General features: G+C 37.4%; 1 protein-coding gene across 3 annotated transcripts; it reads left to right on the top strand.

Moving 5' to 3' along the window:
* The first annotated feature begins 3962 nt into the window (after positions 1-3962).
* Positions 3963-8901, top strand: LOC107045649 (uncharacterized exonuclease C637.09). Of its 3 annotated transcripts, none has more exons than XM_015267974.1 (4): positions 3963-4162; positions 5135-5272; positions 5860-6448; positions 7541-8901. In XM_015267974.1, exons 1-4 carry the CDS (start codon positions 4160-4162, stop codon positions 8851-8853), a joined length of 2043 nt encoding a protein of 680 aa, XP_015123460.1. In that variant the 5' UTR covers positions 3963-4159; the 3' UTR covers positions 8854-8901. The 3 variants fall into 3 exon arrangements, with proteins under 3 accessions (XP_015123460.1, XP_015123461.1, XP_015123462.1); XM_015267975.1 differs by having other exon boundaries at positions 5097-5272; XM_015267976.2 differs by lacking the exon at positions 3963-4162 and adding an exon at positions 4314-4484 and having other exon boundaries at positions 5097-5272.
* The last annotated feature ends 13774 nt before the right edge of the window (positions 8902-22675 follow it).

Genomic DNA, 22675 nt, shown 5'->3' with positions numbered 1-22675 from the left:
AGAGAGAGAGAGAGAGAGAGAGAGAGAGAGAGAGAGAGAGAGAGAGGGAGGGAGGGTGAGACGGTGACTTCTCTCTCGCACAAAAGGTTTTCATTCACGGCGCCGGATTTAGGGATTGATGCTAGAAAATTGCGTTCAACTTTGAATCCATAGGAGATTCGCGGGTACGATCAAGACAAAATTTGTGGTAAATTTTCTAATAAAAAATATGGAAAAAAAAAAGAAATTCATTGATTCAATGTCAAGATATAAATAGCAACATATATTAGATTCGCTCTGAATAAATAAACAAGCTATTGAAAAAAAAACACTGATATTCCGAATTACAAAAAAAAATTCATTAACTTCAATTTTTTTAATGGAAAACATTTTTTTTTCCCATCTGATCTTCACGCGGCTCTGGGGGATGAACGGTTGCGAATAGGGGTAAAGTGCCCTGAATATTTTTTGTGTAGAATTTTGATCTCTACAACTTTGTGTAGTACGCTTTTGGACGCACAGCGCGTTATTCATTAGTTATTTCGAAAAAACTGTTTTCAGGGGTAGTTTTTTGGCTTTTTCAACCCCCGCGCAAACTTGGGGAACCTTAAATATCCGCCATTAGTTTCATACGCCCAAATCACAAATTCCATAAAAAATGGAGCCTGTATCGCAAACTTTCGTATGTTAGACCGACGTTCATTGGACTAGTCGCAGATCCGTTCGGGGTTTCTCCGCGCTTTTGAAAATTCATTCCTCCGCTCCTACTTGAGATTAAGGAATGAAACCGCCGTCATTTATTGAGAATTTAATTCTCTATCGATCGGCATCGGTTTCATTCCTTCATCTTCATTAGGGGGGGAGAAATGAATTTTCTAATCGGGAGAGCCCCTCCGGGCTCACTCGACGTCGGAAAGCCGTTCGGGGTTTCTCCGCGCTTTTGAAAATTCATTCCTCCGTTTCTAACTGAGATTAAGAGATGAAACCGATGTCATTTATTAAAAATGCAATTCTCAATCTGTACGCTTTGATTTAATTCCTTCATCTCAATTAGGGAGGGGAGAAACTAATTTTTGAATGGGATGAACTTGTTCGGAGTTACTGCGCGTTTTGAAAATTCATTCCTCCTCTCCTAATAGAGACTAAGGGAATGAAACCACTGTCATTTATTGAGAATATTATTCTCGATCGATAGATGTTGCTTTGGTTCCCTCTCCGCAATTGGGGGGGGGGGAGAAATGAATCTTCCAATCAGGGGAATCCCTCCGGACTCACTCGACGCCGGAGAGCCATTCGGGATTTCTCCGCGCATTCGAAAATTCATTCCTCCGCTCCTACTTGAGATTAAGGAATGAAATCGTTGTCATTTATTGAGAATTTAATTCTCGATCGATCGGCATCGGCTTCAATCCTTCATCTCAATTAGGGTGGGAGAAATGAATTTTCCAATCGGGGGAGTCCCTCCGAGCTCACTCGACGTCGGAGAGCCGTTCGGGGTTTCTCTGCGCGTTTGAAAATTCATTCCTCCGCTCCTAACGGAGATTAAGAAATGAAACCGATGTCATTTATTAAAAATACAATGGTCGATCGGTAGGCTTTGGTTTCATTTCTTCATCTCAATTAGGGAGGGGAGAAATTAATTTTTGAATGAGAAGAACTTGTCCGGAGTTACTGCACGATTTTAAAATTCATTCCTCCTCTCCTAATAGAAATTAAGCAATGAAACCGCTGTCATTTATTTAGAACATAATTCTCCATCGATCGATATTGCTTTCATTCTTTCATCGTAATTAGGGGGGGAGAAATGACTTTTCCAATTGGGGGAGGCCCTCCGAAGAGCCGTTCGGGGTTACTCTGCGCTTTTGAAAATTCATTCCTCCGCTCCTACGTGAGATTAAGGAATAAAACCGCTGTCATTCATTGAGAATTTAATTCTCGATCGATCGGCGTCGGTTTCATTCCCTTCTCTCAATTAGGGGGGGGGGGAGAAATGAATTTTCCAATCGGGGGAGCCCCTCCGGGCTCACCGTTCGAGGTTTCTCCGCGCTTTTGAAAATTTATTCCTCCGTTCCTATCTGAGATTAAGAAATGACACCGATGTCATTTAATAAAAATATAATTCTCAATCGGTAAGCTTTGGTTTCATTCCTTCATCTCAATTAGGGAGGCGAGAAATTGATTTTTGAATGAGAAGAACTTGTCCGGAGTTACTGCACGCTTTGAAAATTCATTCCTCCTCTCCTAATAAAGATTAAGCAATGAAACCGCTGTAATTTATTGAGAATATAATTCTCCATCGATAGATATTGCTTTCATTCTTTCATCGTAATTGGGGGGGGGAGAAATGAATTTCCCTATCGGAGGAGCCCCTCCGGTTAGTCCGCACTTTTGAAAATTCATTCCTCCGCTCCTACTTGAGTAGGATAGAATAGAATTTCCCGAAGATTCCAAAAAGCTTCATTGTTCTTCGTGCATGAAAAATGGGGATCTTCGGGAAACTCCTTGCGATCACAAGACTTTTACCGATTTATTTTTCTCCGTGTGACGTCCGTATAGAAGATCAAAAAATCAATTTAACTTTGGGATAAATGGAGAGGAGAGAAAAACGTGAATATCTCGGAAATTAGATGCGACAAAGTGGGCCCTTTTCACGTGGACGTACACATATAATTGGACTGAAATTTATAGAAATTTTTAATTTGCAATGACGAAATTCCTTGAAATTTCCGTATTACGGCAACGCTATAAAAATTCCCAATAAGTTCCCGGAATTTCTGCGAAAATATTACTGAAACTTACAGACATCATTCCTGATTTCAAGACATTCCTTTGATTTTCAGGATCATGTCACTAGAAATTTTTTACAAAATGACTTAATTTTAACATTGCTTGCTCATTGCATTTCAGAAATGCAGCTGCCTAAAAAAGACACATCGATTCCTAGGAACAACGTTTTTTTTTCTCGGTAAATACAGACAATAGAGAAATGTCAGAGTACAGTGAATAAACTTCACTCGTCAAAAACTCCATAATGGCAGAGTTAAATTCCCTGATTTTTTTTCACTCTCGATTAATTTTTTAAAGATTCAAATTGATACTTAAGTATCAATTGATTCATTCACATCGTTCCATTCCATCGGGAGATATTGTCGATTGGAGACAATTTTTTATGGTCACTGAAGAATGCAAACCATTCATTTAAATCTCGCAATAATCTGCGAAAAGTCTCATTCGTTAATCTATTATTATTGATTTAATCCCATTATGTGTATGAGATTTGTTGAGATATAATCTCTCACAAATATTGAATATATTTCTCATCAAAATAATTTGAAATTCATTCATTACCTTTGTATCACTGACAAAATATGTAATAAATGTGAATAAGATGAATTGCTCGTTTTTTTTTTTTATTAAAGATCTAGTTGTATAGAAATTCAAATAAATGATCCTCTTTCACTCAAGACTTCATAATTCCTTCTCTCCCTCTCCTTTATGATCAACTAATTTACAAATTAAGACAATAAGAAGTTGTATGAACGAAAATGGAATAATCAAGCGGATGAGTGAATGCAAAGGAGGTTTCATGTTAGATTTAAGATTGGGAACGCATCCCTGTTATCGACTGTTTCCATGGTAATAGATGACAATTTCTTTACCCACAGAGACGGCCTCTCATTAGTTCATGCGCGCCACCGCTATGAAACTCTGTTCGAACAGTTCCCATAAGCCTGAGTGATCTCCCCTATTATCTCTGACCAAAGTGGCGATGAGATTTTTGTTGTTAAAAAACAATGAAAACATTAGACTGCAGCTATTACCGGAGCTGAAAGGACTTGAGGATCTTTAAAATAGCGACACTGATGCCATTTTCGGTGGATAAGATCAGCATTTATTTTATCGAGATTATTGTCGATAATCGAGGAATATACTGTTGGAGGTAAGGAAGGAACCGCCCAAATCCACCACGGTAACCTATTTTGTCAAGATCTCCCATGTGCTTGTGTATTCATCGTTCGATTCTATGTTTATTTCCCAAAATTTATCGATAATTATTGAAACTTGTTTAGTTACAGTAAATTGGTGTGATAATAATCATCTCAAAAGTTATAAGACCAACATAATCAATTACTTCTCTTTTGAATTCACCATTTGATTACTTCATTAACCTGGGTTCATCATGGTAAATATTTATTCATAATGCTCCATTTTTCTGTGTTTCTGGGTGAATAATCGTTCAGTTGTAGTCACATGTTTTTTACCCATTTTTATTTGTTAGTTTTTCCATTTTTTATAAGTTGACCATGAGTTTTGGTAACCAAGCAACGAAGGAACCACTATATTTTCACTCCTCAAGCCCATTTAACATTCAAGATAATTCAACGATCCTCTTCTTTTGTATTCCCAACACCTGGCAGTTAAATTCAGCCAAAATAACCAACCAGAGGTTATTTTCCCTGTGACAGTACGAAAGTCATGTGTCTCCCTTTTCCTGAATTTTCCAAGTAAACAAATGCATTGATTTTCGGTTAATTTTGGTAATTTTTCAGTTGAAACGTAAAGAAAATAGTTCAAGCACAAGTTTAATCATTAATTTAGAAGCTTTCTTTCCTCTTTATTTTGTAATCGTCTCCAGAATGAGTGATTTCAGGAGAAATTATTTAAGAATTATCGAAGTCCATCCTTGTCACACATTCTTATCTTGAGGACAAAAAATTTCATTGATATCTCATCCTAAACGTGCTAGTTTTTGCGGTAATTACTTCAATATAATGATGCAACGTCCGACGTATAGTCCTTCACTCCAGGACATTTATGTTCAAGGAATTCAGTAGCGAAGTGGTCAGACGGTTCAAGTCAATTTAGTCTTTAGTTGAGTTTTCCAGGAATATTTCCGAATTTAAGGGAGATAGCGAAATTTTCATAATAACCTTTTTTGTAGAGCGAATTGAGTACTACTAAAAAGGTTATGAGAAAAATTTTGCCATCTCCCTTAGTTTTCGAGATGTTCATTGAAAACTGGCCAATAGCCAAAATCGACTTAAACTGTTTGACCACTTCGCCACTGAATTGTTGATAATTTTTCGTGATTCCAAGTTATTTTTCATGGGTTGTAGGTACTAAATGTTGCTAAGAAAATCAGTATTGAATACAGGAGACGACTATGAAGATGCCAACGGAAAAGAAACTTCAGCGTATCGAGAAAAAGCGAAAAAAAATGGCTGCACTATTGGAGATAACAAAATTAAATGATAAAGATAGGGAAGCTAGAGCACTAGGTCTTAAAAACTTGGTAAGGGTTCTCAGAAATTATTTATCTTGTTTTCTTTAAGAACTTTCCACCTCAGTTGCAGGCAATCGAATATTTTCAATGAAAAATTCCTCTTGACAATTTCTTTTGATCCAGTAGTGATTAAATAAGAATCCCTGTTGATTATTTAACTAATTTTAAATACAAGACGGTTTTCCTGGGTGACATTAAAAAATTTCCGTACAGAAAATTCGACATTTCCGTTGGAAACCACAATAATTCCATAATACAACGTGAAATTCGAAGATTCTTGCTAAACGAATGCTCTACTATTGCCAATCGGTCCAAATTTGCTAAATGGTATTTACACAATCTTGTTTTTTTTGGAGTCTGATTTTAGTGCTTTATTACGACAAAAATTAATTGCATTTACGATTATTTTAATAAAATAGTAGTGATTAAGTTTTCAAGCAAAAATTTTGAAGGAAAAAATAAAATCAATTATTCAAAAGAGTCATTCTGAAAATGATTAATATTGATTAATCATTTTCCGAATGACAAATAATAACAGTTTGATCATGGGATAAAAATATCGTAATTGTTTTACAATTTCGAATATTGTTAAATAGGAAATGGAGTCAGATAATCCTCCAACATCTTCTGAAATGTCAGCCCTGAGTCCCAGTCGAAAGAGACCCTGCACCCACTCTTCAAGCGATCCAATCACCTCCACACCAGTAGGAGAAAATCCCCCAGAAATTTCTGAAGAATCAGACCCAGGGGTCAACAAAAAGCCACGTCTCGCTGGCGAGGAGTATGCTAAACTGAAACAGGAGCTTCGAGAGCGAAAGAAAATCCTCAAAAACATCCCACGATTCCGATTAAAAGCTGTGGGACAAAACGCTTGTTTAAACGACACAATAGGACCTAATGAGAGGATTCCAATATTCCTGGCAGACGTCCAGCATCTCCTCATGTACTCTCTACTGGGCCATCACTCACCTTTCTCTCCAGCTCGATGGTGCCACCTGGAAAAGTTCAACAAAGTGTCTCATACCGTTGTTTTCATCATCGAGGGACTCTCCATGTATCATTTTCACTCGTACGAGTCCATTTTCACACATATAGGAAATAATTTGGAGCATCGGTTAGAGATGGTAACTCCTGCTGCTTATGGTGGGTCAGTTATTGAAGAACTGGCTGCTGTTCCATTGACAGGTGCGTTGACTATCCAAAATTATTACTGTTATTTGAATTGATATTTAATCACAACAAAAATAATTTTATAAAAAGCGAAACATAGAAGATTGTTCATTTTCATTTCATAATCGTAATATTGCGGGGCTTGGATTTCCTTTTTCATTATAATTTACTTTACATAATTATATTAATTTATATTTCTAGTGGAAAAACATATTTACAACAGAGGCAATCGAAAATTATTCTCGTTTTGCGAAAAGAAATTGGTAATGATCCTGAAAATTTGATGGAGTGAAGTAGCGAACGAAGATGCTTTGAAAAATCAAATGTATACAAGTTCGAAAATGAATATTTCAAATATTTTTTTTTTAGTTAAGAATCTTTTCTCAATCTTCACTCACAGATTTCAAATTCAAGTTTAGCCGTAACTTAATAAAACATAATAAGTTAATTTTCACCGTCTCGTGGCGTTTTGCATTATTTTGATAACATCTATTTTGAGGAAAAATACTAACAGGCGTTTTTAAAAAAATTATATAGGCACAATGAAACGTCTCATTTATCCCTAAAATTATTTTCGAAATGAGTTAAGAATCAACAAAAAAGATGACATTGGTTCATTAACATTCATGGTTTTTTTAATTAGATTCACCCACCTTTTTCGAAATTTTGCCAGTCTAACCCCTTAAACGATTACAATCAATTGAGTCGTAATGGAAAATGATCCTTGGCTTGTCAAGAATTTCACCGCAATATTAAGGAAAAAAAAGCAATAAATTGGGCAAGAATCCTGATATTTTGAGAAAGAATTTCATGAGAATATTACAAGTTTTTATGAAAATATTGTAATCTTCACTATACAGAGACAAATATCAAGAAAACAGTAAGAATTACTAAACAATGCGGAATGCAAATGCGTTAGAACTTATCCATCTTTTTTGTACTTTTCCACCAACAAGTTTTTCTGCGTCACCTTTTTCCATGATTTCAAATAAAAAATCCTAAAATACAATTTTTGCCGTCAATTACCCAGATTGTACAGTAATTTGCTAAACAGCTTGTGCTCTCCAAGACGGTATCAATTTTTCACAAAATCATCCCCACTTCCAGGTACACAAAGCAAAGCCCTGATCCAGCAATTCGGCTCCCTGGAAGCGGCCATGCAATCCACCGGAGACCTAGTAAAACTCCTGAAAGTAGTCTTCCCCATGCGCTCCCCAATCCCGAACGGTCGTCCCAACCCCCAGAACCTCCCCCCGACCGACAAATTTCCCCGCACCCAGCTCCTCCTCTCCCCCTGGCAGCTCGTCGAGGAGAATTACCCCCTGCCGCTCCGAGGGGGTCTCGCTATCCGCTACAAAGACTACATCCTCACCAAGGACGAGTACCTGGAGGCCACCCCCACGTCCCCAATGTTCGGTCTCGACTGCGAGATGTGTCGCACAACGTCAGGCTTCCTCGAGCTCACTAGGATCTCGATCGTCGACGAGAAGATGAACGTTGTCTACGACTCCCTGGTGAAGCCCGAGAATAAAATCACGGATTATCTCACCAGATACAGTGGCATAACCGAGGAGATCTTGAAAAACGTCACAACAACTCTAGAAAACGTCCAAAATCGACTGCGTGAGCTCCTTCCCCCAGACGCCATTCTCGTGGGCCAGAGTCTGAACGCAGATCTCCACACCTTAAGAATGATGCATCCTTACATCATCGACACTTCCGTCATCTTCAACACGACTGGCGAGCGCTACAGGAAGACAAAGCTCCAGGTATTGGCCCGAGAGTTCTTGAGCGAGAGGATCCAGGAGAGCAAGGGTGGACATTGCTCGACAGAAGACTCCCAGGCTTCAATGAAGCTAGTGCAACTGAAGTTGGCTAATACTGTGGACTTTGGGGATGCTGTGCTCATCGGTCAGAGGCAGCTGGAGGAGACCCTGAGAAAGCAGAAGTCGAAGGAGGAGACTCAGAAGTTTGGGGTTTCGATATTCAAACACGTGACGAAGGACAAGAAAACTGCAGCCATTGTTGGCACGCCTGATGTTATGAATGAGTATTCGAGGTATTTGAAGTCTTCCAGTCTCCAGGTGATGGATGATGCCAATTATGATAAGAATGACCAGGTTAGACTGGTTCTTGCTGAGACGAATAAACAGACGGTGAATCGAGCATCGCAAATCGCTATGGAACATGCTCTGACTTTCTGTCATGTTAAACTCCCTAAAGATCATCTTCAGGTGGATAATTTAGAGAAAACTTGTCGTGCTGTCAACAAGTGGATGGTCAAGATCTGGCATCACATGGCCATCAATGGCCTAGCTTGTGTTGTGTTCAGTGGAGAAAATAATGCTTCCAATGGAGCTTGTTTTCTTAATTTGAAGAGGGAACAGACTTCTCTTCGTGGAATGCTGGAGAAAAGTTGAGAGTTTGTAGAGGAGAGTAATAAATGTGTGGCTTTGTTGGGGAATAAACCATTTGAATGATTCATATTATTGCGAGACTGAATATTCATGTCTTTTTTTTTAGGTGGGAATGTACAAATACAGAGCGAATTGCATGTTGTCAATAAACATTTTATAGAACGTTTAATTCATTTTGATGGTGTCTGGTGAGGTGAATGAAATTCTATTTGTTTATGTCGCATTGATGTTCATTATTGGAGGATGTGTTTATGGTTGGTGAGTCCATTCATCGAGAGGGGAGTTATTCCAGATGTGATGGAGTGGAAAATTGGGGATAAATCCAGGAAACATGATTTGGAAGATTATTTTGAGAATAACTTTTGCTCCATATGCTAGCACTGTTTCTCTGGGTGCAATATAAGGTTGAAAATTTTTATTGCAAAATAGATTTCGTTTAGTGGCTGTAGTGGTCACGCGGAGAGTGTGTGGCTCCGGCGGTCATCCAAGCTAAGCAGCGTTCAATCTGCCCAGTACTTGGATGGGTGTCCGCTTAGGCACACCTAACCGCGTGGGACTACAGTCGCTAGGCACGAATGTAGAGAACCACTGGGCCCATTGAGTCAATGTGACCAATGGACACAGTGCAATCCCTGCATTATCGACCGGCTGCACGACTGAGGTTTTCCATGGTTTCCCTGGCAGTCCAATCCCGAATGGGGTGCAGTTGGGGATAAAGTAAGTCGGCCCATGGTAACGCAGATAGGGAAGGGAACAAAAATGTAAAAACCCGAGAGGCTATACATATGGAACCAAAATAAAAATAATAGATTTTGTTTTTTCAAATTTTATTCGCTGTGCAGACAAGAAATGTGAATTTCTAGCACTCCGTTATTCCCAATGCTCGTTTTATATGAAACGAGGGATAGCAGTTTGTAGTTTTGGCTGTTCAATAATCACAGACAAAAATTAATTTTTCAAGGAAGTAATAATAACGATATGACAGCAATGTTGTAATTTGGGGACTAAATATTTCTTGATCAATTTTCCTTTATAAAAGATACGCGACCGGCCGCGCACGCGCTGTATCATCAACTCACGTAGTGGCGCTTCGGTTTCAGTTTACGCTTACGCTTATTCGAGAATTTCGAGATATTTCGACATCGATTTCCTTTCTCCTTTTTACGATAGGATTTTTATCCTGAAAAGACACCGTCTTGTATGAATGGTCCGCCTCTTGAGCCAAATATTCTGTTGTTGAAAACAAAGCAATTATTCATGTTTGAAACCTTCAAATTCGAACCAAACAATTGTTTTTTTTTTGTAATTTTCAACTAATGTTTTTGTTGGCCCAAACAAAACTTGGTTGAGAACTTGTTCGTTTTTCTCTCAGTGTGGATTTTGTTTCGTGTCGCTTTTCCATATCTCCATTGTTTACAGACAAAAAATGTGTATTTTTACATATCAAATATTTTTTGTTTGAAACTTTTTTCTCTAGCTGCCAGCGTTTCCGTGACATCATGGTTCAAATAATTGAATCGCTATGAACAAATAGACGTGACCACTGGATTATTCAGTCGTCTCATAAGTGATTCGTTTGGAAGATTACCCGAAAATGGAGTGAATGACCGCTGACAAATTTCCACCACGCGGTAGCTAAGTCGAACCGAACGTTGTACCTACTCTAAAATCTTCCTCTTCACATGACTAAACCCCTTAGGAACCAATGAAGTACTTGTTATTATGCACCCCGATTAAACGGATATTGAAATAAACTTTTCAGACCGTGATTGAATCAACTTAAAAGATACGAAAAAACGTAAACTGGGAAACGATTTACTGAAATCGACCCGAGTATTATTACTATCAGAATCATCTTTGAACTTGGTTCAAACGACACTCAAATAAGTTTTTCCGAGTCAACATTCGCACGGTTCAAAACAGCATCCTTTCAATTTTTTTTATCGTATACCCTTTCGGGTTTTGACGATTCGGGGAGAAACTATCCGAGTACCTTCTATTTAAAGCCGGAAATACAATTCTACAATTGAAAAACTATCAAAAAACCTCCATTGCACAATTGGAAACTAAAAATCAATTAGTATGTACGTATTAACGACATAAATGGAAAAAAATAAATTTTTTCGAATGCAGAAATTTACGTGACTCATACAATACCTTATATTGACCTTGAAACTGCCTTGAACTGCCTTTCTTCATGCTACTGTCCAGGTCTTTCTTTCTTCTCAATAAGGAAATCCGAAAAACTGATGTCTTGGTCTTTAGTTGTTTTACTAAACGTGTCAAGAATGAAGAATGAATAGGCCGATTTTTGCACGTTATTCCTAATTAAGTTATCAGCGGTCAATGTATACACACAGAGAAACAAATTTGTTGAATTTAAATTCAATTTCAACAAATGTTTGTAAAAATTCAAACCATATTTTTCCTCTCATATTCCCCGGAGAAGAGCAGCCATCAAAAAGTTATTAACAAGTATATTTTTTGGAGTTCCAGTTCCGGAAAATGAGCACTAGCGTCAGTGACCCAATCATGGAACCCTTAAGAAACGAGGCCCAGTTATGAAACCGTATTGTTTTCAGGAACCTAGAAGCATTGTTGAGTGGATATTTTTGGCTTCAGAGAAAGTGTGCGGGTCTTAGTGTCCATTTATCTTCGTTCATCACAGTAAATATATAGGATCACATGGATTTTCCACTAAATTTAACGCTGATTCCATAACTGGTTCCGTAACCGGGTCACTGACGGTATTTCTCTAGAAAAATTGAAACTTTTTTCGAAAACGCAAGAATAATACGCCAATAATTGGACCAGTGTAATATTTATTAGATTTCTGCTTCCGAATAGAAGGCTTATATTTGACCAATTTTTCGATTTCCTAATTTTGATTGCAAATAGTCTAGAATATTATGAGACGTGAAGAAATGATGTTTTAGGGTCATGCCTGTGTTAAAACTCGGATTTTTGATGATTAATTTTTAGAAAATTCAACATAAACAAGCAGTTGACCGTTCCTATATTGCAAAAAGCATGTGACTGTTACTTTATGTGTTATTTGTATTTTAATTTTTTATTTCTACCAATTCCATTGGTAGTGAGCTTCCGAATAGATCCATAGCAATTCCCTTTTTCAATTAACAGGAGAAACTATTTTCTCACGTCACATTCCTATCCCAATTTTTCCGCAAGTTATTGTGCGAACAAAGAATTTAGGGAAATCGCTTATACGGAGTTGGTTAATTGAAATGAATCTCCAAAACTTTGTATAAACGGGTACATATATTTTGATTGACCTAGATAGAAGACATCGGATGAGTATTTTGAAAAAAAATGAAATCGGTCAAGTAGTTTTTGAGATATTGACCAATATAGTTATATACAAAAAAAATGAATATCTCTGGAACTACTGGACCGATAGTGCTCAGCCAAAATACTAACCTTTGGTATTATGAGAGCTACAATGATACCAAATCTCAACCTTCTACCTCAATTCCTTGTCGAGTTATTACGCGTATAAGGAATTTAGGGAAAAAATGGAAAATTGGCAATATCTCGAAAACTTTGTATGAACGAGTATATATATTTTGATTGATCTAGATAGAAGACATCGAGACGAGTATTTTGAAAGAAAAAACCATTCTACATCATTTCCAGGCAAAATTAGAGAATGTCAAAATCCGACGAATACCATGCTTCCATTCGGAAGCTCGATCGGTCCAGTAGTTCCTGACATCTAACAACTTGTTTAAATTTTGTTTTCCCTGAGCATCTCAAAAACTACTGCACCGATTTGAATTTTTCGTTTTCAAAATACTCGTGTCCCGTCTGGTCTCTTGTTTCTCGTTGTGTGTTTTTCTCGATGGCCTCTATCTATTAAATCCATCAAAAAATATATAAAATCGCTTTAATAAAAAGTTCAGAGATATTGCCATTTCTCCGTTTTTTCAGGAACAATCTTGTACGCACGATAACTTGAGAAAAAATGAAGATAGCAAGTAGAAATTTGCAATGATTATAACTCTTACAATACTGAAGTTGTTATTTTGGATGGGTGCAACCGGTCGAGCAGTTTCGGAGATATTTAACATTTTGTATTATAAATCAGTAGCGAAGTGGTAAAACGGTTTAAGTCGACTTATCTCCCAGTTGAGTTTTTGAGGAATATTTTGAAATCGAAGGGAGAAATTTTCATAATTACATTTGCTGTAGCTCTCAATCGGTTTTACAAAAAAGGTTATAATAAAAATTTTGCTATCTCCCTTAGATTCCGAGATTCTAAGTAGTAATACCCCGAGAGCTTCAAAATGATCGGGTATTTCCCGATAGCTTCGTTGCAAACAAACGAGAGTGTCAAGTTTTGTAGGTTAAGAATTTTCCTACAAAACTTAACACGATCGTTTGTTTGCAGGGAAGGGTGAGGAAAATACCCGATGCATTTTGAAGTTCGAGGGGTATTTGGAGGAGTATTTCCTCCATCGGAATTTCGGTCACTGGAGGGCAGCATTTGATGTCAATGTGGCACAACCTACACTTTGTGGTTTCAATTATTTTGTTTATTCTCCCTTAGCAACGTGCCGTGGTTTTACCAAATTTTACCGATATAAAACCGTGTAGGTTGTACCACGTGACGTCAAATGCGGCCCTCCTATTGGCCGAGATTCCGATGAGGGAAATACTCATTGAAAATTGGTCAGTAGTCAGAATTGAATTGTACCGTTTTACCACTTCGTTACTGAAATGTATTTCATTAAAAGGTTGAATATTGTCCTGTAGAGACCCTGTAGCATGTGGTTACGCTTGTATGCCTGTCACAAGGATAGGGAATTGCTACAGATCCTTTCGGAAGCTTGCTGCTAATGGAATCGGTGGAAATAAAAAAAAAGAAAGAGACTAATGACGCAAAAAGTAACAATCACACGTCTTCTGTCGAATAGGCTCGAACCTCTGCTTGTTTTTTAATTCATACTGTACATATTCAAAGTCAGGGCTTTGTACTCTTCAGTGCGATAGCAGTATCATAAAATGAAAACTACGTAAAAAAGGAACGGAAGAGCAAAGTCAAGGGGGACACCGTGATTTTCATGACGGTATGCGTGTCACATGTCACAACACGCATAACAACATGTGATCGATATCATTCTCAATTTTTACAAGTGTTAATTCTACTCCCAATTCCATCAAGACCTCCCCGAGTACACAAAACTCTATGTCATCAACTTCATTTTGATAATTTCATGCACCTTTGAACGAACGATAACTGACTAGAATGAGTAAGCCACTTATCCTTCAAACTATCGAGCGATTCCTGAAGATAAAAATTCGTATACACATGTTGCAGCGCGAGCGAAAGGCATAAATAACGCAATATTTCCCACGTACAATTTTTTTTCTCCTCAATCTCAATGTATTGAATGATTTTTTGCTTAAATTTGTACCATGGTTTTTTCACAAGGAGGCAACGAATAGATCTCGACCTCGGAGGATAACTGGAGGACAATTTGCAGTACACGAGGAGCTGGGAACAGTCGCTCGATGACAGCTCAAGTGTCTGTTGTGTTGCATATACCGGTGTTTTAGTTAATGAACCTTTAAAGTAGTGTGAACATAACTTGAATTTTAAAGATTACGATCGGAAATGAACTCTAAACGAAAGTTAATATGAATAGAAACATTTTGGTTGAGTTTGTGCTCAATCGCCAGTTTAGTACTATTGATAGCAATTAATCTAGAAGCACAAAAATAACGCCGAGTCTTATGAGGAAATGAAATTGGTGAGGTTAGGAAGAAGATTAAAATCTAGGAAAAATCTCAAAAAGTGAGGAAAAATGAATAAAAATTTTATGCCCAATGTGAATATTATTGTCAGTGCCAAACTTTTGTAATAAATAATTAATGGTTCTGTGTGCCCGAAATTGCGTGTTATATCGGAACACCCTAATCAAACGACAGACTATTGTTTAATAGTATATTTCGAAACGAGGGCGTAAAAGTGTTTTTCATCACTTGTGCGTGAAGTGATGAAAAATAGGGTTCGACACTCGTGGGAAAAGTGTTCTTTGACCCTAGGGAGGGTGCACACCTCCCACGGGTTAAAAACACTTATGCACTCGTATCGAAATATACTATTTCGTCACTTGTGCATAAAATGAACTTTTACACATGCTTCGCGTGCATGAAAAATAGGGTTCGGGACTTGGGAGGATAGCATAACACACCTCCTACGGATCAAAAACCACTTTTTTTGTGAGACCTGCCTGAAAAGTGCACTTTTCGAAACGGTTTAGTATGCCTGAAGTGGTTGTTTTCCACACGGCATGCGTCGAAATTCACTTTACGCACGCTCTTGAACTTGACGCACTCGTGCACAAAAACAACCAGTTTCCCTCCACTACACTGATACACTGATAGAACGGATTAGTTATTGTTAACGAATGGATTTTGGTTGGAGGTTAGGGTCTATTCGGTCCCACCAAATGTTCATTCGTTAATAGTTAACGAATGTATATTTGAGGAGCCTTGTTTGACTTGACTTTCGCCATTCAAGTGAACCATTCGTTAACTATTAACGAATATTCATTTGGTCATTTCCAACTCTACCATTCGTTAATAGTTAACGAATCTCGTTTGGAATAAATGAATCATTCTATCAGTGTACTGTTCCGAACAGTGAACTCAGCAGGTCCTATTCTAAAAAGAACATACACTTAAAATCGATAACTATCGATATCGCGCTTATTCCTCACTGTCGCGCTTATTCCTCATTGGTTCCAGTCGTCTGAGGCGGCAAATTTAATTCATGATTAATATCATTTTGAGATTTTCTATTATGATTGTTACAATTACAGCGCGCGTTCGGTCTCCTATCACAAAAAGTAGGTTGTGTTACACGTGCGTGCGAAAAAGTGGAACATTATGCACTAGTAACACACTATACTATTACGCACTCGTATCGAAATATACTATTTTGAATCGTCAGAGATGTATAGCTTTCGTCGAAGGACGTTAAAGAACACTTTGACCCTGAGTGTTGAACCGTATTTTTCATTACAATATCTAGAAAGTGGCATTTTGCACACACGGAGTGCGTGTAAACTTTGACTTTCCGCACAAGTGATAACAAAAATTAAAGGAAGAATTTGAAGAGTTAATTTCTGACACTCATCAAAGTTGGAATTCATGGGACAAATGACCAATAATAAATAATTTGTTTTTGGATTTTTTAATTCATTTTTTTTCGCTACATTCAACCGGTATAGATGATGTGTGGGAAGAATTGAGAAATTTCAGGAGAATCGCTTCCACGTGGATGAATGGAATCTCATCTTGATTTTTCATTATTCATGACAAAATTGACATAATTGATGAGAAGAGACTGATGTCTGAGTTATGGAACGTCTATTTTTTCACGGATTATTTTAGTGAAAATTTAACCTGACACCAGTGCTTACGAATGAGAAGGCTCTGTGAGTATTTTCTAATTTTTTAAATTCTTGTTTCCAATCGGAAACTTGCATGATTTTTCCATTTTTCAGTCTCAAGTTTCGGTCCTAAATGATGAATTTTTCATTTATGAACATTATAAATATTAGTCGTTAATTAATAATTGATTGTCGAAAGTTGAAAATTTACCTCAGCTTGACATGAAGCTTCGCCTCGGGCCGCCAACTTCACACGTGAAAATTCTGTCTCACTCGTATCGAAACCTACTACTCGGTCTTGTGACGAAAGCAGCTATTTCATCTTGATTTTCGGCTATTTGTGCCGAAGTTGAAATAGTTAATGAAATGAGATGGATGTAAACATAAACGATCCGATTTTACAACCCATTTGCCTGTTGAATATCGATCATAAACAGGGACAGTTCCAAAACTCATGCATTCACACAGTGTTTATGTTACAAATGAGAGAACCCGGTGAATATTTTCAATTTTCGTTAGTTCTCCTCCCCACTAAATTAGGGAGCATTTAATCGACTGCATCACTGCGATTAATAACCGGCATTGCACTCAATTAAGGCGCAAAGACGTCCCGCAACGTTTCAAGCCCCCCGGACCATTCATACATGTTTAATTGAGTCGCTTCACGTGCGGGTACTCTCACTTGCGGAGAGAATTGGAGAGAAGAGATGATTGAGGTTTTTTTTTGTTGAGCATTGTTTGCAATGGTTTTTCACCGAGGATAATCGATCGGAGAGGGGAGTCGTTGCCTAGGTCCCGAAGCCGGGAGGCTTGTAAGGGGGAACTGGTTTCTCGCCCCTGATGACCTACTTTCTTCACCCCTCGATGTTAGGTGAGGCCTGACAAGTTCAATACTTTGACCTAGATTTTTTTTCTAGGAATCGCTTTTCTTTTACTGTCACTTCTTTCGTGGAGATAGGAATGACGTAGAGTATTTTTATGATTTTTTTCGCACTCTACAATAAATAGATAAAGTTTAACAAATTTATATTGCAACATTACAATATGTAATTTCGTAGGATGAGATGAATTTTGTAGACCCAAAAAATCTTTTTTTTTTAATCAAATCAAAATCTTTATTTCTACTATTTTATGTATTTCAAGAATATTTTTGTTACAAATGAAATTTTTGTTAAATTTGAATCAACAATTTATTTATTTCAAATAAATATTTTTCTTATTCTAAGAAAATCACATTTTCATGTATTTTGTGAAAGAATTTCAAAAGTGTGTTTCGATAATATTCGTGGGCTATGTGAAAAAAGATCGTATGAACCTAATCCAGGAAACGTGAAATCTGGACGATTTAAGCTCTCTGGAATCATTTTCAATTTTTTATTACACTTTTCATACCAGTATACACGACCTTCTTCCACCATCGTCTCCAGGATAGTGAAACCACGGAACAGAAATTCTCCCCCCCCCCTAAATGTCTTACGTGATGCATGTACAGCCCCTAATATAATAATTATTGCATGTTTTTCATTCAATCTTATTGAGTTTATTACTATCTCTACGCGATAATAAATTATTAGGATCAAATGAATATTTATTTATTGCAAAGAAAAACTTTATTTGTATCAAATACAGATTTATTAATAGTAAAGAAACATTCATTTAATTGGAAAAAAAACTTTATAGGGTACCTTTTAAATGGACTTATTTATTTGATTTAAATAAACTTCATTTCATTCAAACAAATCATTGTTCTGAATGTAGGATCACACAAAAAACGAATGTCTGAATTTCATACACCTTTTGTAGACATTGTTCAGATAATAAAAAACGTCTGAATAAAATAAAAATTCGTCCGAATTTCAAACATGAATTAAGATGTTTGGGCACCGGTTCGGTTGAAATGCAGACAAATTTTCATTTTACTCAGACGTTTTTCAGTGTTTGAAAAATGTCTACAAAAGGGGTGTGAACTTCAATTTATGTTTTCTTATAGAAAATAAGACGTTTGTTATTTTATGTCGCGCCGTGCAATAAGTCGAGTTTACCGCACGCTGCGCTTCGCGCAGCTTGCTCAAAACTCGACTTCTGCACGACTTGACATAAAATATTATAGAGCACTCGATAATAAATTACGTTTTCTACGAATGTGTGTACAGACCTCGCCTTCGGCTCGGCCTGTAAACTACACATTCGTTGAAAACGAAATTTGTGCCCTTGCACTCTAATGTACTATTCTCATGAAATTATATGAAGTTGTAAAATTATATAAAATCAAGAATAGTTTTTTTTTAACATTCAGAAATTACGTAAGATTATAAAATTTTGAGGATTCAATTTTTTGGATCCACAGAATTTTCAATATTATTATGATTACCTTTTCCGTTTGTATAATTATCATTATTATTTCGTCTTTCCATTCATCATGAATCCTCTACTCAAACTTGATTAATTTTGTAATCAGTTGAAAATTGATTAAATTGAGCAGAATTAGGTGAATAAGATTCGTTAAATATAGCTCATTTCCAGTTAATTAATAGAGAACTAACTGAACTGCATGAAAATAAGGATCACGGAGCATTTCGGGGGGATTTCATTGATGAAATAATTTTCAGGGCTGTCTAAAATATTTCGTGTCATCTACTCACGGCTGGAGCTGAGCAACTCGGAAAACTCATGAAGATGATCAAAGCAGTGACAAGTGTGTTAACCTCTCGTTGCTGCATTATCTGACTCAAATAGTTAATAACCGATGGTAGTGGTCGTGCGGTTAGAGTGCTAGACTCGTATGCCAATGATCCGGGTTCGCTTCCCGGCACCGGCGGTCAAAATTTATAGTGCTCTAATCTCACAGTTTCACTGCCGAGCGGTAGTCCCGTCAAAAAAAGGACGACTGTACCAGGGCAGGTTTTTCCCTCGAATGAGGTTTTCCCTCCCCTCGGCAAATGCGGTACAGGGGGTTGAGGGGGGTGCGAAGGGAACAAATCGTAAAGACCCGAAAGGGTATACGAGAAGAAAAAAATTTTTAGTTAATAATCTGAAGGTCTCGAGCTCGAATCTTGTTGTGAATTTCTATGATTTCTCGCGGGAACTTATTGAATAGTTTTTTTTCGCCGGTAAATGATTCCAAAGGGTTGAAATTGAGCCACGCGATCTCACCGCTCTTTGCATTACCCGGGACCAACCACGTGGAGGTGGCGGTGCTCTGGTCCCTCGACAACACATTTTAACATATAAAAGACAATCGGACAACACAAAGATGGATGAGGGGTAGTCTAGGCCAAGCAATCCACCTACCACCCACCCCGAACACAGCCGTGCAGTCCGCCACTGTGCCACCTTACAGCATATATTAAAGTTAATAATAATAACTAATGAAAAGAATTCGAAGTAATCTGGCGAACGCAAGACTTTTCCCGATGATTCCAACGAAGGGTGCCCCTCGCGTGAAAAAATCGGGAAAAATCTGATTTCACATCCATACCGATGAAGAATTTTTAAAAGGATCCGATTATACAGACTGTTCAGGAAATGTTTCGCGTTTGATCGGGAAAATCCCGACCATTGTCGGAACTCTCCTCGATCAATTATAGTAGACTTGTGATGGTGTAATATGGACATGACTGTGGAGAAAGCCAATTAGGAGAGCGTAGCTGTATCAGATGAAATTTGTAGGAAAATGATTTTTCCTACAGAAAACCCTTTATTATTTCAACTTCAAAATGGTCCATTTAGCCCAAAACCCCCCTATTTCTAATTCCTGTAGCCTCGAGATAATTTGATTTCGATGCATAGAATAATTTCTTACATTTCGCAGTCATTTTATTGATTTTCTCAAGAGTTTTACCATAGATTCGATTCCGTTGAAATGGTGGAAAATTGTTTTGATGAAAAAAAATGCATTTTCTTGTGCGCCGAAGGGAAAATTGCGGAGTTGGCTCATCTTATGAACTCCCCCGGCAAAATACCGATGACGCACTAGATTTTATCCATATCTTTTTTCTCCGTGTGTGCGAGGGATTTGTCTGCAAAACTTGGCACGATCGTTTGGTTGCAGGGGAGCTGGAGGGAAATACCCGATTAATTTTGAAGCTCAAGGGGTATTTATCGGATTATTTTTCCCAATCGGATTTTAGCCAATCAGAGTGCAGTGGTCAACATCGACAGGTGAACTAGAGAAGATTTGAACAAATTTTGTTAATAGAATAACCCGATTTTATGTTAATAGAATGAGGCAAAAAAATGAAGATACTACGAAATATTCAAAAACTAGAAGGAGATATCCGAAATAAAACTGTCAGGTAGCCTCAAATACGGCTCTCTGATTGGCCGAAATTCGATTGGGAAAAATAATCGCAAAAATGACGGTGAAAAAAAAATACTATGCTATGCTATGTTGTGATGAAAGCAATTTCCTACTTGAACTTCAGCTTCAACTTTACTTCGTTTTTTTTTTAAGATTTATGAAACATTTCCGAAAAATTCGGACACACATTTTGTAAAAACATCATATCTTCACGTTTCATAACATTCGACATCATTATCAGGTGAAATTGTTAGATCGTCAAAATCACCGATCACAAAGCCTCTATGTGGGAACGAAAAGGAACCTGAAATTTCAGTCAAAAATTTTCAACAGTAGATAAAAAATCATTGCATGTGACTAGTTGTTTTTTTGGCTTTATAAAAAATTTAATGATGTACACTCATGAGAGTGACATTGAATCGAATTTAGGGGAAAAATGGTTATGAAATTTGAAGTTTTAGGCAGAATTCAAGGAAATTTATGAGTTTTCGGTGGAAGTAAAATTGGAATTTGACAACTTAATTGAATTTTCAATGGAACATGAATTTTCAAAAGCAAAATGACATGAAATTTCCATTTTTCCCTGAATTTTCTTAATTTTCTTAATAATTGACCCGAAAAATAAAGGATTTTATTGATTTTCCGATCATTTGAACAGGAAATCAATGGAATATTTGATTTTGCAATGACAAGATTTCCTGAAATTTCAGTAGAAATCAATAAAAAATGATAAAAATTTCCAGGATTTGGCACGGAAAATTTAAACAAAAATTTTTAACAGTGTATCGCGCTATGCAGAAAAAAAAACAATTCGTTTCTCTGCTGAAAACCGATAGATTCCTTCAAACCTCTCGAATATCTCAATGACGTCCGGAGATTTTGCATATATAACATCCCATCATTGCCCATCACGAGCACTACCGAATCGAGTGATTTCTTGGGTCGCGGCCAAGAGATCGAGGAGGGGAAAATTTCGGTCGTTTGAGTAGGTCAAAACCGCCTAGTGTCTCTATGGCAACACCCGGGTCTTCCACGTTCACCCTCACTTTCATGTCTCATATTAATATGTCTCCCCCCCACTCTCACCATACATCTTCAGGTGAAGTTCACAATTTTTTGTATTGTTTCGTTCGTGTTACGTAACCTTGAAATAAGGATTATTTCCCCCATTATCACCAACTATTTTTATTCTCAGTCACCTCCCATTATAAATGGGTAAGAGTGGCCTTGAATAACGTCTTTCACACTCAAATATTATCGTGCGTGGGCGTGACCGAGGGAGAGGGTTGGAGCTGACCCTTCGACAGTGACACGATTTTTCTTAATTCAGTAGCGGAGCGGTAAAACAATTTAAGTCGATTTAGACTATTAGCCAGTTATCATTGCATGTCTCGAAATTGAAGGGGGATAGCAAAATTTTTGTCAATGCCTTTTTTCTAGCCCTTAATTCGCTCTACAAAAAAGGTTGTAACGAAAATTTCGTTATCTCCCTCATATTCGAAGATATTCCTCGAAAACTCAGCTAAGGGCTAAGTTCATTTGAATCGTTTTACCGCTGCGCTACTGAATTGTCCAGAGCAAGTTCTTCGCATTTTTATCAGATTTAATGGATCAATATTGATATTTTCTATTTGAATGATTTACATTCTTGATAATGTTAGAAAGTTCTGACGAGAAATGAATGAATTTTAACGAAATATTTCATACTTGAAGAAAAATTAACAATCGCAACTCTTGTTTGAGATTATTGAGAAGAGAAAAAATGTTGATATTATTCAGTTGAACACCTAGAGTTCATTGAATGGATGAAGGTAACACCAAAGTAAAACGCAAATTCCACTCCCGTTATGTCTGCACATAAACAATGGCGGACGCCGAAAGAATCGATTAAATTCACTCCATCACATTTTGTTTCTTTTTATTTAAAAAAATTCCAAGAATCACCATGGATGATAGCGAAAAGGGCTGGTGAAACGGAGGATCCAGGCGTCTGCGCGCCGCGACGCCGCAATGATACCCCGGGCTCTCTATGTATAGCCAATGGAAATAGGCCTACCCGAAGTATATTTGCGCCTGGTTTTCGTTCCTTCGTGCGAATTATATTCCT

This window comes from Diachasma alloeum, unplaced genomic scaffold (assembly GCF_001412515.2).
Source record: "Diachasma alloeum isolate Michigan unplaced genomic scaffold, Dall2.0 Dall_scaffold_01035, whole genome shotgun sequence".
In the NCBI taxonomy this organism is placed as follows: Eukaryota; Metazoa; Arthropoda; class Insecta; order Hymenoptera; family Braconidae; genus Diachasma; species Diachasma alloeum.
Note: the sequence above shows the minus strand (reverse complement) of the source record. Positions and strands in the feature narration are given on the sequence as shown.